General features: G+C 39.4%; 2 protein-coding genes across 2 annotated transcripts in view; both read left to right on the forward strand.

Moving 5' to 3' along the window:
* Window positions 1–1,568: 1,568 nt before the first annotated feature.
* On the forward strand, window positions 1,569–9,039 carry ARL9 (ARF like GTPase 9). Its single transcript, XM_025165932.2, has 4 exons — window positions 1,569–1,885; window positions 5,454–5,622; window positions 6,358–6,533; window positions 7,805–9,039. The coding sequence occupies exons 1-4, from the start codon at window positions 1,706–1,708 to the stop codon at window positions 7,982–7,984; spliced, it is 705 nt and encodes a 234-aa protein (XP_025021700.2). The 5' UTR covers window positions 1,569–1,705; the 3' UTR covers window positions 7,985–9,039.
* Window positions 9,040–14,681: 5,642 nt separating this feature from the next.
* SPMAP2L (sperm microtubule associated protein 2 like) overlaps window positions 14,682–15,087 on the forward strand; it is a 28,368-nt gene continuing 27,962 nt past the window's right edge. The window contains exon 1 of the mRNA XM_088147456.1: window positions 14,682–14,792. Coding sequence (XP_088003582.1) covers window positions 14,774–14,792 — 19 coding nt within the window. The 5' untranslated portion in view covers window positions 14,682–14,773. The remainder of the gene's footprint in view (window positions 14,793–15,087) is intronic.

The following is a 15,087-nucleotide window of genomic DNA, read 5'->3' on the forward strand; positions in this document are numbered from 1 at the left end:
ATATTGCCTGTGCCTGTGGAGACATAGCAAGACTTCATTCAGTTCCTCTCTTGTGCTAACAGTTTAAACCTGAGAAACTATAGAAAAGGAAGAAATCTGGAATGACAACTCCTTCCAGTTCTGTCTGAATCTTCTTTTTTTCCATTTACAAATTAACCGCTTGGGCACTGTGTCAGCTCCATCACTGCAACTTAAAATTTCTCTCTCCCCCCCCCCCCAGTTTTTTGGGGCACTGTACAATTGTTGCAGCTAGAATCAGAAAGTTGCAGAGCTAGATACACAGGAGTACCACAGATAAATGCTGCCAAAGGAAAAAGGGGTTTCCCACCTTCAGGATAGATTGGTTTACATTCTCACATATTCAAGGCTATAGTTGATCTTTGTATGAAGCACTTATAAAGCATTGCTCACTACACTAGTGGTGTGTGCATGCATTAAGAATGAGATATAAGCATATATAGCATGAGAGAAAACAGGTTGACCTGTCCATGGCATATGGTAATGCTCCCTTCTGTTTTCTGGACTGTTTTAGTGAACTGTTCCTTGAATTGTAAAACAATTCAAAGTTCCACTTATTCAGCTTCTATCTGGGGTGTAAAACTTCCCTGAAAACACAAGCTCTCTTGGGCATCATATTTTTCCCATAAGTATGTTGGTAAGTTGCAACCCAAATCTCAAGCTATCAGTTGTTAGATACTGTTAAAATACTGAAAACTACCACTTGCATACCATTAATACAAACGGGAGTCAAAACTGGACATTGAGTTCAGAGGTCAAATATTCAACAATTGACACCAAAATGAAAAAAAAATAGTCGTTTTCAGCTGTAATATTGACATCCAGCATTTTACTGCAGTAACATTTTAAAGTACTATATCATGCTTTTGCATTTGATCAGTTTCTATATTACCTAATGTTACTTTTACACACTATTAAAAGAGTAGTTGAATTATGTTCGAATAAGGGATCCATCCAGTTTACAGCAATACTGTGTTGCTCCTGGCAAGTTCCAAGCAAACAAAAAAAGAAGGGAGGGGAGGAAAGCTGAATGGACAGAGGTTTGTTAAGTGCCAATGCACCCTTCAATTGCTGTATCATCAGTAAAAAAACAAGGTGAATCTTGCAGAAGTACTTAAAAAACGTTTTAATGTCTAATTGGCAATGGCTATTTCTTGGTGGGCAGAAAATGTACTCTGAAGGTGTTCAGAAAGACGCTAGATCTGTGTTCTGCATTCTCTCTCAGGCGGTGGCATTGCTGGAGCTCTTGAATCAAATCGTAAGGAGATTCCTTGCCAAATTAAAAAAAAAAAAAAAAAGCAAACTGCACAGACCTGCTGCAAAGACTGAAAGCCGAACGCCATCTCTTGCCAGCTGCGATCCTTTGGCTGCCCAGAAGATCAGAGATACTTTATCACAAATCCATCCCGCTGGCTTCACCGGGGATAACTGCTCCGCAAACGAGCAGAGAGAACAACGCTTTCGGCTCCAGCAGCTACACGCGCGTGGACGCGGAAGTAAGACCACTCCGCTTGAAAGAAACACCAGGAACCCGCCTTCCGGCAGCGGCCGCTGGGGACCCAGCGGGGCGGAGCCCCATCGAGAAGGGGCGGGGCCTGGAGCCGGGCTCTGCCCCCGCGCTGGAGCGAAACGGCGCTGGGCCGGTCGGGCTTCCTCCGGGCTCGCCTGAGCTCTCTCCTCTGGGGCCATGGCGGGCAGCCTGCGGCAGTTCGCGCTGGTGGGCACTGCGGTTGCCGTCACCGGCGGGGTCGCCTACGCTCTTTGGCGGAGTTACTTGTCCTCCAAAGGGCCTCCGGGGCGCGAAGATCGGCAGTCTCGGCTCCGGCTCGGGGCGCAAGAAAGAGGAGCAGGCCCGCCGGCGGGACAGGTAAGGGCACGTGGGAATTAACTTCAGAGGCTTCAGCTGAGAGTTCCGTGCATTGAGGCCCAGTTCTTGTCAGTACAAGTCGAACGGGTAAACTCGAACGATCTGTGATTTTTTTAAAATGGTGTGTAAAGTGTTTGCTGTTTTTTTTAAAAACAGGGAAAAGTGGTTCTGATTATTATTATTATTTATTAGATGTTTATCCTGCCTTTATTATTTGTTATAAATAACTCAAGGCGGTGAACATACATAATACTCCTTCCTCTTCCTTTTTTACCCACGGCAAAAGCCCTGTGAGGTGGGTTGGGCTGATAAGAGAGTGACTGGCCCAAAGTCACCAACGATAGCAAGGAAAGGCCTGGTAAAAGTTGCTGTTGTTGTTTTAATGATGGCTGTTGGCTTAAAATTAGGTGCTGGGTTGAAATTTGGGAGAGTCAGCACTCTTGAAGTCAGAACATTTGCTCCTGAGTAAACACAGGTGGAATCAGACCACGCTGTTGATGCATGGTTTTAAAAAAAAGGATAATTGAAATTAATCTTGTTTTATCACAGGCTTACAATCAGCCAATTGATTTTGGTTCCAACAGTCACTTGGAGCAATTAGAGGGTTTTGTAAGGTGTAATTGGCAGTTTTAAGGATTTCAAGATAGTAGGAATAGTTACTATAGATCTAATTAGGGAATTGCAGCAAACATGCAACATACTACTGCCCCCAATAGAAGCATTCATGTTCAGGATGTCTGCCAATTAGGTCCAGCTCTAGAACAGGTGTCAAAAACTGAAGCAAGCAGTCACGCCTCAACTCTGGCTTTCCATAAATTTTCCCAATGGGCACATTGCTTTCTATTATTGCTGGGCATGCTCTGTTTGGGAATTGTTGTGGTTTTCCCCCTAGGCTTTGGAAACCAAAAAATAATTCTTCCATCTCAATGTTCCACCAAGTGTGGTCGTAAGCACTTTGTTTTTCAGTGATACTATTTCTGTTGCAGGCTTGGCTACAACCTGATTGCATTAGAATAAATTATATGAATAGATGGGCTACTAAAAAGCTATCCATCGACTAGTAGTTTTTCTAGCCTAAGTAAGTTTATACAGACTTAGCTTTGGGAATAAATACATTGAGGGAGAAAAGTAGCCAGGGATCTAACTCCAGATTTTCTAACCTCCTGGTACTTTTTAATTATCTGAAGGCAGGCATAAATCTTAACCATTACAGACTTCTTCAGCTCTTTGAGATCATGGAAGGCTTAGACTAAAATCAACCAGGTAGAATCCTATTAATGCAGAGTGGAAAGAGATAAGAATAGAAACTCTCCAGAGGACGAGCCCTCCCACCTTTGTTTTACCTTGGTATCTTAGCAATTTGAGTGCCAGACCAACTTTGTGGTGAGCCATTTGGAATGGTTTGCTTCATTGCTGTTGTATACGCACATCCTTTTCTTCGCTTGGTAAGTAATGTTCTTAAGAACTGGAACAGAGAGCTATCTCAATGAAATGAAACTCCAGAAGATTAAACTTAGCTTAATAGCTATGTCATTTATTTTAAGATTATTTTTAAAAAATCACACAAATAAGAACCTGGTACTCTTCAAGATATTTTTAAGAACTCTACCATTTTTGCCCATTTAAAGTCAGAGTGACTTTTCAGCCTTTTTGAATTTCTTGATTCTCTGATATGAGCAAAATGGTATTGTTCTGGCAGAGAGACTAATGAGGTTAAGTCCCTTATTGTTGTAATAGTTTCAGGACATTATTATTTCTCTTTGCCTCCAAATTTTTCTCAGACCGTCTAAATAATTTTAAATCTGTTCTTGAGTTACTTCATATATATATATGTTTTATTATATATGGGATAAAAATATAATAAAACAAATGTTGATGACTTTTGAAGGACCTACTATTGTCCTTCAAAAGTCCTACTGATCTACTATTTGGATGGAAAAAGTACACACTTATTCTATCAAAAATAGACAAGAATATTAGCACAATTTAAAAACTGGGGTTGGCTGTTTTTTTAGATATAATGGCAAAAATATTTTCCAAATATCCACAAGAATTGCAGTATTGAACTGGAGCTAATTCAGTTCCAAATGACTTCTTGGATCACTTCTATTTTTTTTTTTTTATGAATGAATTCTGACTAAATGAATCTACATCTTTCCCAGAGTATTGAGGCTTGTGTATTGAGATAATAACAATCACAAGAGTGCACTTTTGCTAGAATTGATGACAGAATCTTCCGGACTAGTAAATAAATTGCAATTTAAATAATTAAATTGAGTCTTCATAAAAAGGAATTGTAAATTGAATCCACCATTTTTCTGAATAAGAAATCAGACTGTTAGTTTAATAATTTTAATAAAATGGCAAGTGCTGGCTTCTTTGTTACCAGTTCAAGAGTATCCATGCCTTCTTTCTATCTAGGGAAAAATAAATAACAACTGTAGCTCAGAAATAGATAGAAGCTAGATTGGGATCTAATCCAGATCACCAAAAGTTTTCCACCCAATGTTGTTCAGTTGTTTAAGAAGTAGTGAAAACAAATTTATTTTTTCTTCTTTGTTAGATTGTTTCCCCACATGTTGTGTAATAACTAAGAAATAATTTTGTATTTGCATGTAAACCAGCTCAGTTTATTGTTCATGAGCAGCTCTAGGTAACTGAGTTTGCCTTTATTCCTGTCTCCACTACTGTTTTGGATTTGGCTTTACTACTAGATTTCTGGGGGGGGGGGGGAGTTTACCATCGTCAGGTGGCTGTCCATACCTGCTATTCCTGCTGATAGTGTTGTTCAAATGGGAAACATTTGACCCTCTGAATTTATTGGATTTATTAAGGCAACCCAACTCAAAGGAGATTCTGGATTTGCAGAGTTATAACTCATAGCATCCTTGACATATTGGCTGAGACTGCTGGGACTTGAAGTTTAATAAGCACTAGAGGACCACAAGGTACCCATCCCAGCTATAAAGTTGTTAGCATTATATATGATAATATCAGTATAATTTTCAGAATAATACGCATATTTTGGATAGCTGTTTATAGACTCGTCTGTAATTATAGTCCCTTTTGTGTAGTTCTCTAATGTTTAGATTTCCAGTACATTTCTGCCTTCACTTGTCTGCTGAGAACTGTGAGCATCTGTCAAAAAAAAAAAAAAGAGCCACAATTCAAGACCAAAAACAGTCAACTGCCATTCAAGAACTGCTATTGCAACATTTGGAAAAATAGCTGTTTCAGTTGCTAAACACTTTTAGCCACTTGTAATAGTTTTATGCTAAATTAGCCAAAACAAATCTAATAAAAAAAACTTGAATAGGTTCAATATTTACATTGAATAATGTTAACTACGCTGACCTGGAATTGTGGGATTTGCTATACCAGTTTATGTACAATCAGTATAGTATGTATGGTCAGTCACTAGTAAATTAAGTTTACCACCACACTCATAACTCCATGATTTTATTTGTTCAAATGTTCCCTCTACTAAATATTAAAAAATGGCTCCATAGAGGTTTTACTTTTAATGTATCTGTCTTCACTGGTAATTGTGTGGTCTTATATTTTGTAGGATAAACCATCCAGCAAGCAAATCTTGGTTCTAGGCTTAGATGGGGCTGGAAAAACCAGTGTTCTCTGTTCGCTAGCAACTAACCAAGTAAAGCACAACACAGTTCCCACCAAAGGCTTCAATGCAGTGTGTGTCAATACAGAAGAAACAAAGATGGAATTTCTAGAAAGTAAGCATATATATCTTATGAGAAACATTTTTTTTTAATCCTCTATTTTAGGTCTTTTCAAGGAAACACTGCTGTTAAAAATCTCCCCCTCCATTTCCCTGATAAAATACTGGTGTGTTAAAGTTTTGTTTCCACTAAACATAACTACTTTACATAAGTCAAAACTGTATATCTAGCATAATTTACCTATTTTCTTCATTGAGCCAAAATACTAGGAATAATTTAAAGTGTATTATAACAGGTTACATTTTTATAATTATTGCAATAAAGCCATTCTAATGAAGACAGGAATACACAGAACTCAGTAGATTATATAATCTTGTTGGGTATTGGTTCCTACACTTCATTTTTCTCATTTAAAGGATTAAGATATGGAATGAAAATTTTTTTTAGAAAAATATGATTTGGGTCAAACAACAAGGAGAAACATATATATGTTCAATTTAAAAGTTGCTGTGTTGTAAGATCCATCCCATTGCTCATTAAATAGAACTCTAACCATATTATTTTTTTATTCTATATATGTGTGCTTTAACCTCAGTGTTTTCCTGCAGTATATTCAGTTGTGGATGATAATTGTTGCAAAGATTTTCTATCATGTACTTCGGCCTTTCCTGAGAGTTTCCATGAAATCAGTTTGAAACCAGCTGCCTCCTATTGAAAGTTTTAGTAAGCAGTTGTGAGTTTTAATTGACAATTGCTGATTCATTGTCTTCCTATATTATTGATTTACAGTTGGGGGCAGTGAGTCTTTAAGAGAGTATTGGAAGATGTATATGCCAAGAGTCCTGTTGCTGATCTACGTTGTGGACTCAGCAGATCATGAACGCTTCCCAGTTGCAAAAAAACATCTTCATCAGTTGGTCCAGAATAACTCAACTTTGCCTGTAATGATTCTAGCCAATAAGCAGGTAAATATAAGCTATAGGACCGAGAGCAGAATTGCTAGCGGTAGCTTCCTGATGAGTGTGTGTGAAATCCTAACACTATAACAAAAGTGTCATTCAATAATCCCTATAATTGGTCACTGCAGGAAAAAAAGGACCTGTGACATGCAGTAGCGGTCATTGATTATAATACATTTGTCTTATTAATGACATCACTATTTATGCTGCCTTTTTGTAAGCAATACTAATGGTTTGGTCAAAACAAAGACCTTCTGGGTTTCATTTCTAACAGAATATGAGCCCAACTGTTCTCCAACCAAGTCAGCACTCTAGCTGCTATATCATGCTGCATGTATGTATGCATGTATATCATGCTGCACTAGCAGTATATAGTAGTATTTTTTGTTTGTTCTGTTTTGTGCCTTTAAGTCAGTCTTGACTTGTGGCGACTGCCTGGACTAGTCCCTGCAGTTTTCTTGGCAAGGTTTTTCGGAAGTGGTTTGCCATTGCCTCCTTCCTAGGGCTGAGAGAAAGTGACTGGCCCAAGGTCACCCAGCTGGCTTTGTGCCTAATGCAGGACTAGAACTCACAGTCTCCAGGTTTCTAGCCTGGTGCCTTAACCACTACACCACCCTAGCTCTCTCTATAGTAGCATAGTGGTACTATATTACTGTGGCTGCCAATCCCTGACAAGCCTGTCTTTTACAGTTCAGTGGAGAAAAAAACAATGACAAAGATTCCATTATGAAAAGATTCCATGTACCGAACATTGATCTTATATGGGAAAGTTAAGCAGAGTTGGATCTGGTTAATACTTGGATGAGAAACCATCAAGAAATCCCAAAGCTGCAAGCTAGGTTGAAAAAAAAAATAGAAAAAGGCATTGACAACTGTTTGCATATTGCTTCTGTTATTTAAATGGGAAACAGATATGGTAGCTAAAGTTTGGAGCAGTCTTCCTTCAGGTCTACAACAATCCTCCTATAGATCTGCCCCAGTGCATGAACCACAGAGGAGTGCTGTTGCTGGGACATGATAGCAAGGCTGGCCCAAATGTCAACAGTAAATTTGGTCTTTTTTGGTCTTTTAATTTAATTTACTTATATGTGGGGTGAAGGACCCATCCCAGGAAAAGCTTATTTAATAAAATGCTGTTAATTCTTTGCCCCAAATAATATTATTTATTTACAGTATTACTAGGTGCTTTTACAGCTCTGTGAGGGAGATTGCAACCCTGCTTTGAAAAAACAGAATTGAGTAGATTAACACATTTCTGTTTTGTTGTTGTTGGACAGGATCTTGAAGGCGCATATGGTATCACAGACATTCATGATGCTTTGGCTTTATCTGAAATTGGAGATGAAAGGAAGATATTTCTGATTGGTACACATGTGGCAAAAGATGGCTTAGAGATCTCTTCCAGCTTGAAAGATACCCGGGAACTGATTGCACAGCTGGTGTCAGAAATTCTGTGATGGGAACTGGAATGGAATACCATAATAGGACATACAGTAGCAACTATGAGTAGCATCACTTCAAAACTTGGTGGCATCCCTCAGATACAGAATTGCTATGAAAATGATTTTGAAAATGAAATCATTTTTTGTTTAAATGTGCTTTAGCAAAAAAGGCCAGTACACTCTTGGATTTAGTGCATCTATAGGGGCCCACAGTTGGTACATCTCAAAAAATCATATGTATTTCTCTTAAACTGATTTCTTTTACTAGGAGATTATTTATATTCAATCACTCTTTTAATTTAAATACATATTCCTGCATCAGCTTTCTTTAAAACAAAAACCTATTGTGTAGCACTTCCGAGGAGGCCAAAGTTGCTAGGCCTGGTTAAATAATGATTTCCTCTGATATACAGGGCATAGAGAAAATACTGTATCTTATTTTAAATGAGTGTTTTAGGGACTAGAGATTTCATATTCAAATAACTGTAGGGGTACTTATTTCTTACTGTGAAAATTTGGAGGACATGTAGAGGAGTACCTACTCCTGATCTTTCCTTAGAATACTCCAAGGAACAGTAATTGAACAGAACTACTCTACAGTTTTCTTGATATTATCTCAGTATTGCAGAATCCAATCCTGGAATTTTAAAAAACAGGATAGATTATTGATACTGTTGAACTTTGATGTTGGAGAAGACCTCTGAAAATATCATGTTTAGCCAAGTGAATTGATTATGGAACAAATCCAGAGACCTCACTTGAAGCACAAATGACCAGGCTCAAATCACCGTATTTTAAACATTATATGAAGACTTAGTCTCTTGAAAAGTCTATAATGCTGGGAAACATTGAAGGAAAGAGGAGAGGATGATCAACAACAGAGTGGATAGATTTGATTACAGAAGTGATGGGCGCACCATTGGAAGGACTGAATGTTGAGGACAGAACATCCTGGAGAAGGTTTAGAAGATAAGCACCTAAATCTCCACTAAATTGCATGCTCATGTTTCACCAGCTTTAATGTGTGATCAGTTAGACATAGCTTCCACTTTAAAAATTGATTCAACCAATTTCTTCATTAATGTCTACTCCCTCATAATCTTATTTCTTAAATCAGCAAGGACTGGGACTGCCTTGAAAACTGGCTTTTCAATTAAATGACCAAGTTTCCAAGCCCAGTATTAATAATAGGTGATTTTAATGCTAGGATAGGAACCAACAATGGGGCCCTGCTCCAGCATTTTAACATCCCAGGCTTCTCTAACTGGGTTGGTTCATTGGACATCTAAAGATAAAGGCATTAATAAAGGAGTGGAGGTAGAATGGAGATTGATTCTGTCCCATATTATTTAAATTTTAGTATTAGCTTCCACCTTGACAGTAATCACTTACCATTAGTAGGCTCCTTTTCCTAAAATCTACAGAGCGAGGTCAACTGCCCCTCAGTCTTGCCCGTCATCTGTTAGATAACATCAGTCAATATGGCCTAGTACAGTGTTTCTCAAAGTGTGATCCGAAGACCCCAGGGGTCTTCCAAGACCCTCTCATGGCCACAAAATCAAAATTATTTGCGAGCCTATGTTGAAAAATAATACAATATTAAAATCCCATCAAACCATGAGAAGCAGTAGCGGCAGCAAATGCATCAATTTTAATTTTTAATAAAGTAAATACCAATAAATGTAACCCATACAAACGAAAGCTCTTTTGGGGTCCTCCATAATTTTAAAAGTGGGAAAGGATCCTGAGAGTAAAAAGTTTAATACTAGTAAAATGTTAGCTGCTGTAGATTAATTTCTTGAATCTTCATAAGTCAACCATTTGAAACAAATTATTGGTACAATCAATGATACTCATGACATTTTTGCCACACTTCAAAAAAGTTACTGGTTTACCTCAGAACAATGTATTGTCGAAGGCTTTCACGGCCGGCATACGATGGCTGGTGTGGGTCTTCCGGGCTGTGTGGCCGTGGTCTTGAAGTCTTGTTTCCTAACGTTTCGCCAGCACCTGTGACCGGCATCTTCAACCCCAACCCAACCCCCCCACACACCCCCCCCAGATCTCTATAAATACCCACAGAAGGGTCACTTCACCCTGGGCACAGAGAGAACTGCTCCTGTCTGTGCTCCTGCACTCTGAAGATGCCGGTCACAGGTGCTGGCGAAACGTTAGGAAACAAGACTTCAAGACCACAGCCACACAGCCCGGAAGACCCACACTTACCTCAGAACAGTTTAGTCTAATCAAACTCCAATTCATACTGTTCAAATAAGCACTCCAAACCTTGGTTTGATAAGGATTGTGTTCGAGCCAAGATTATGGTAACCTCAGCTTATGGAAATGCCCAGTTCCATAATGATTCTCCCTATTGTGAAACATTTCTGGTACTAAAAAAAAAGAATTATAAAAAGCTCCTGAGAGAAAAAAAGCAAAACTATTCATTAGTGAGATAGGGTTTCAACAGGCAGTAACAAATAAGGATGGTTGTCTGTTATGGCATCTTATTTCATGCTCTTCAGATAAACCTAGCCCCAGTGCTAATGATGTAATATCTTTAGAATCCCAGATAAAATACTTTGGTAACTTATTCAGTGCTCCCTTTAGTGGTAATTCTCTTCCCCCCCCCCAAATATCTGATCCATACCCAGATCGGCCCCCAGTCTCACACAATTAGAAATCCAAAAACCGATTTCTCCAGTTTTCCCAGGTAAAGATATGATTATGCCAAAATGGTTGAAAACAAATCCTGATTGGTAAGCCTCTGTTAGCCCCCCCCATTTACTGCCATTAATAACCTATCGCTCCCCATCAAATGGGTTGATTCTACACTTCCATTATACAAGAAAGGTAATAGATAAAATCAGCTATCGCCCAATTAACTTAATGTCAGTTATCAGTAAACTGCTCAGTTTTTATACCATAAACTTTTATAGACTGCTTGTATCCAGAGAATATCTTAGCCCCCAAACAAGCACACTTTAGATCAGGATATTCCACCATGGATCAGTGTGCAATTCTGCATCATTTAGCTGAAAAATATTCCTAGCCCAGTGCTGCTTTTGTTGATTTAAGGCAGCCTTTGACCAAGTCCCCGTGAGAGTCTATGAGGAAATTAACTGCAACATCCATTGATCATCACCTTCTCAGATTGATAATTTTGCTACATCAAAATACTGCAACAGATTAGAGGCAGTTGTAATGGCAGTTTAACCATCCCTATCCTCAAAGGGGTCAAACGGCTGTATTCTTGCCCCCTAATTAACTTTTAAATAAATGACATTGTTGTGACCAGAATTCCACCCCCAACATTTGCCCACCATCCTGTTTCAATCCTCCTGTATGCAGATGATGCAACCATCTTACCTGTAACACAAGTGGACCTTCGTAGATGCCTAGCTGCTGTAGTGTCCTGTTCTAGGGAATTTCTTGAAATCAACTACTCCAAAACTAAAGTTTTAGTTCTCTCTAGAATGCACCTTAAGTCCCATGTTAAATGGAAAATTAACCAATTGATCGGGTCAAGGACTTTAAGTACCTAGGCATCCACTTTTAACTTTCTACCCCCTGGAACAACCAACTGAATGAACTTGCTATTAGAGCTCAAAAAGTTTCTAATGCGATCTTAAAATATGCTGGTCCCTGCAGCGGTAAAAAACAAAGGTCTTGTGCTTGCTGTTATGCGGTGCACAATTCTCTGTTTCTAAGGATGCCTGAACTTTAGAAGCCATTCACTCTAAGTTTCTGAAAGCTGTTGTCCGTGTCCCACACTCAACTTTGAATACCCTTGCTTGGCTAGGCTGCATTTCTCTTGGGGCCCACCTGAGAATTTGTTGTCTCAGGTTTTGGCTGAAACAAATCCATTGGGGTGAGTCTCTGGTTCACCTCACTCTACTGGTTAGGTTTTCCTCATCTATGAGAAGGCATATTGATTCAGATCTAATATACTGTGGCATTTCACTCCAGAGGGTATGGTCTCGTGGCCCAGACAAAGCCTTAATTAAACTCTGATCAAGAAATTATCTTCTTTCTGGAAGACCTAACTTGGACAACCACTACAAAAGTTGCCAAGTTTCTTGCAATAGCTATGGCTTGCAGAAGCCAGGTGGTATCCTCTTCTTGTTATTGTCTTAAGGGTTTCTTTGTTCTGTATTTTAAATGTTATTGGTTTGTTTTAAATTCTGTATGTGTGTGTTTTACTGAAGGTCTATTTACGTGATTGCCAAGAATTAACACCGACCTGATGGTATATAATTAATCAGAATTTAATCCAAAGAATCCTTATACAAAAAAGTGTTTCTTGAAGGATTTATACAATGCATGATTATTATGTAACTCATACAACTTTTGCTTTTGCATTCAAATCCTGAATGAAGTATATCCTTCATTAAGATTCAGATAAAGATTCTAATAAGAAAATTACTTGTATTGAGAAGATAGGAAGAGGAAAAGATAGTCACATCAGTGAAAAGGCAATAAGAGAGGAAGAAGGAAGAACCACTGCAAAATTTGACCTGTTGCTTTATTTCTGGATATCTGGACAATTGAAATAGTGCAGTTTATTTGCTGATGAAAACTCAGAATTTTTTACCAATTCTAGACTGAGGAGCAGAAAAAAATCCTCTTGTATTTAAAGTCTCATACAGACTGATTGCATGACTCAGGTTTCTTTGACATGTACTAAAAATGACATGGAAAATGCTGGACACTGTCATTTTATATCAGTTGTTGCCTAGCCATAATTGGCAGCCAAGAATTTTGTTCTGCGACTACAGTATGAAAATCAGCTCTTGGCTGACATCAACACACTGAGGCAGTCACCAAATCTATACAGGTAGTCCTTGGTTAACAACGACAATTCTGGCACTCCCAGTTGCCATCATTAAAGCGAATCACCGCAGGTCATTAAGCAAGGACATCGTAGTTGCCATTTGCGACCTCCTGCTGGCTTCCCTATTGACTTTGCTTGTCAGAAGCTGGCAAAGAAGGTTGCAAATGGCAACCAAATGACCACGGGAAATTGCATTGGCCAGAACTCAGAGGACCAGGCGCAAGTTCCACTCATTCAAAACCATTGCAAGTTTGAACAGTCACTGAGCGAGTGGTGGTTAAGCCAGGACCACCTGTAATGTCCACTAGACTGCTAATTATCCTGCTTTGTTCCATTTGTAACAGTCAAATTTGGTTCTGCAAGTATGCCTAGATACACTCCCGTTGGTGAAGTTTTATTTTATTTTAGTTCTACGATATTAACAATTTAATTTGATTTTAGACCTTAGCTGGTTGATATATTTCAGATAGCTCATATGGCTCTTATCTCCTAATTTTATAATGTGCTATATAATTTGTTGTCTCATGTCTTTGTCTTTCTGTCATATTGATTGGTCATTTAATAATACTAATAGTCTTAGTATAAATTCCTAGAAGAATTGAGATTATTTTGAAAAGTTTAAATATCCCACATAACACTGGGATAGTGAGTTTCTTCTTATGGTGTACTTCTTGTTTTTAGTGTTTTTATTCTTGTAATAACTTTGTAGTCCACCCAGAAAACTTGTGGCCACAAGCTGCTGTGAAAAGATGTGGTCTGGCGAGAATCTGGCTTTGTACTTACATGTTTCCAGCCAGTTCAGATGCAATACCGAGGGCCTCCACCAGCACCTCCCTTTGCTGATTTTCACGTAGCCAGCTCTCACTTTGAAAGCATCAGCCAGAATGACACAAGAGGCCAAAACCCTCCCTTCAAATATGGGTTGTCATCTTTTAAAATGGGGTGGTAACGTTCTAAAACAGTTCTTCCACTTCGTTTTCTGTCTAAGAACAAAAGCCTAGATATTTCAGAGTAAAAGTATACTGCTCTGAATTGAGGGCAGGGACAATTGGTGAGAAAGGTTTCCGGAGAAATGTTAACAGTGGAGGAAGGTGTTGGTGTTACCCTCTCGTTCTTTGCTTCACCACGTGACATCCTTTTTCACAATTTTTAAGAGTGATGGCTTTTGCCTAGAGAGGCAAGGTGGCTCCCATGATCTAATTTCATTCAGAATTGTTGCAATTTTCAGCATAGAGGTACTTTCAGCTACATCAATGGAACAAAATTCTTCTTTCTCATTTTTGAGAAAGAGATCTTTGGTGGTGGTGGTAGCACCACATACAGTGGCACACAAGGCGACACAAGCAGCTTTTTTTGTGTTAAGAAAAAGGTATATCTTATAAACTTTTTGTAAGAACAAAAACTACCAAACTTTTCTAGAAGTGTTTCCTGCTCGAATGTTAAAACTTCCTTTTTTATTAAACCAAAATATTTTTATCCTCCTCCATTGTGCGTTTGTTTACATAATATTGAACCAGGTTCCCTGCGATGATCCCTTGTTTTCTGGACTAAGTTAAGGAAGATTGCACCCTCAGGAAGGTGGTGGAAATGTTTGGCTCCCTTTTCTCGGTTTTCAGATTTTAGAGCACGGCAAACAGAAGGATAGCGAATCTGCATGTGCGATATAGTCACAAAGGTCAGGGCAGCAGAGTCAGGGTTAACAACTGCACAGAATCTTCTTGAATAGGAAAGTGATGAAGTCGAAGAGAATTTTGCACTGTTAGGAACGGAACCCGCAGGTCCCACGCGCCCTCTCGCGGCGCGGGAAGTTCAGAGAGAGGGAAACAAACAGACCGAGGGGGGGGGCGGGAATTCCCTAGGTTGCCGTGGCGACGGAAACAAAGACGAACGCAAGGGACGCTCCCGAGCGCCCGCTTTTCTACCACTGCAGGCTGCGGCGTGAGCTGAGGGAAGCAGCTTCCTCCTCGTGCAGGATGGGCGAGCCGCAGTCAGGTGGGTAAAAGGGAAGACCGTCTGAATGCCACCCTCTTTCCGGGCGGAACCTGCCCTCAGTTGTGCACTGCAGTTATGGCACCTCGCAGAGTGAGATCCCGCTAGGTACAGAATGGATGTCCGCGGGAGGAGGAAGCCAAGGCGTTAAGTTTGACTTTGGATTTCAGGAAAAAAGGGCTTGAAGGAAAAGGTATCATCACGATCGTGCGCTTTGCCTCCACCGGGAAAGGGCTAAATAGGTCACTCAGGTGACATAGATCGTTCTAGGGGGGAAATCGTTTAATGCAGTGTTTCT

This window comes from Python bivittatus, unplaced genomic scaffold, assembly GCF_059951505.1.
Source record: "Python bivittatus isolate LINGU-HERP-01145 unplaced genomic scaffold, Pbiv_v1 ctg000520_np1212, whole genome shotgun sequence".
Taxonomy (NCBI): Eukaryota; Metazoa; Chordata; class Lepidosauria; order Squamata; family Pythonidae; genus Python; species Python bivittatus.

Excerpts from the sequence above, each read along its gene's own strand:
- ARL9 (XM_025165932.2), top strand. The coding sequence starts at position 1,706 with ATGGCGGGCAGCCTGCGGCAGTTCGCGCTGGTGGGCACTGCGGTTGCC. Across the intron at positions 5,623-6,357 it reads AAAGATGGAATTTCTAGAAA|TTGGGGGCAGTGAGTCTTTA; the intron begins GTAAGCATATAT and ends ATTGATTTACAG. Across the intron at positions 6,534-7,804 it reads TGATTCTAGCCAATAAGCAG|GATCTTGAAGGCGCATATGG; the intron begins GTAAATATAAGC and ends GTTGTTGGACAG.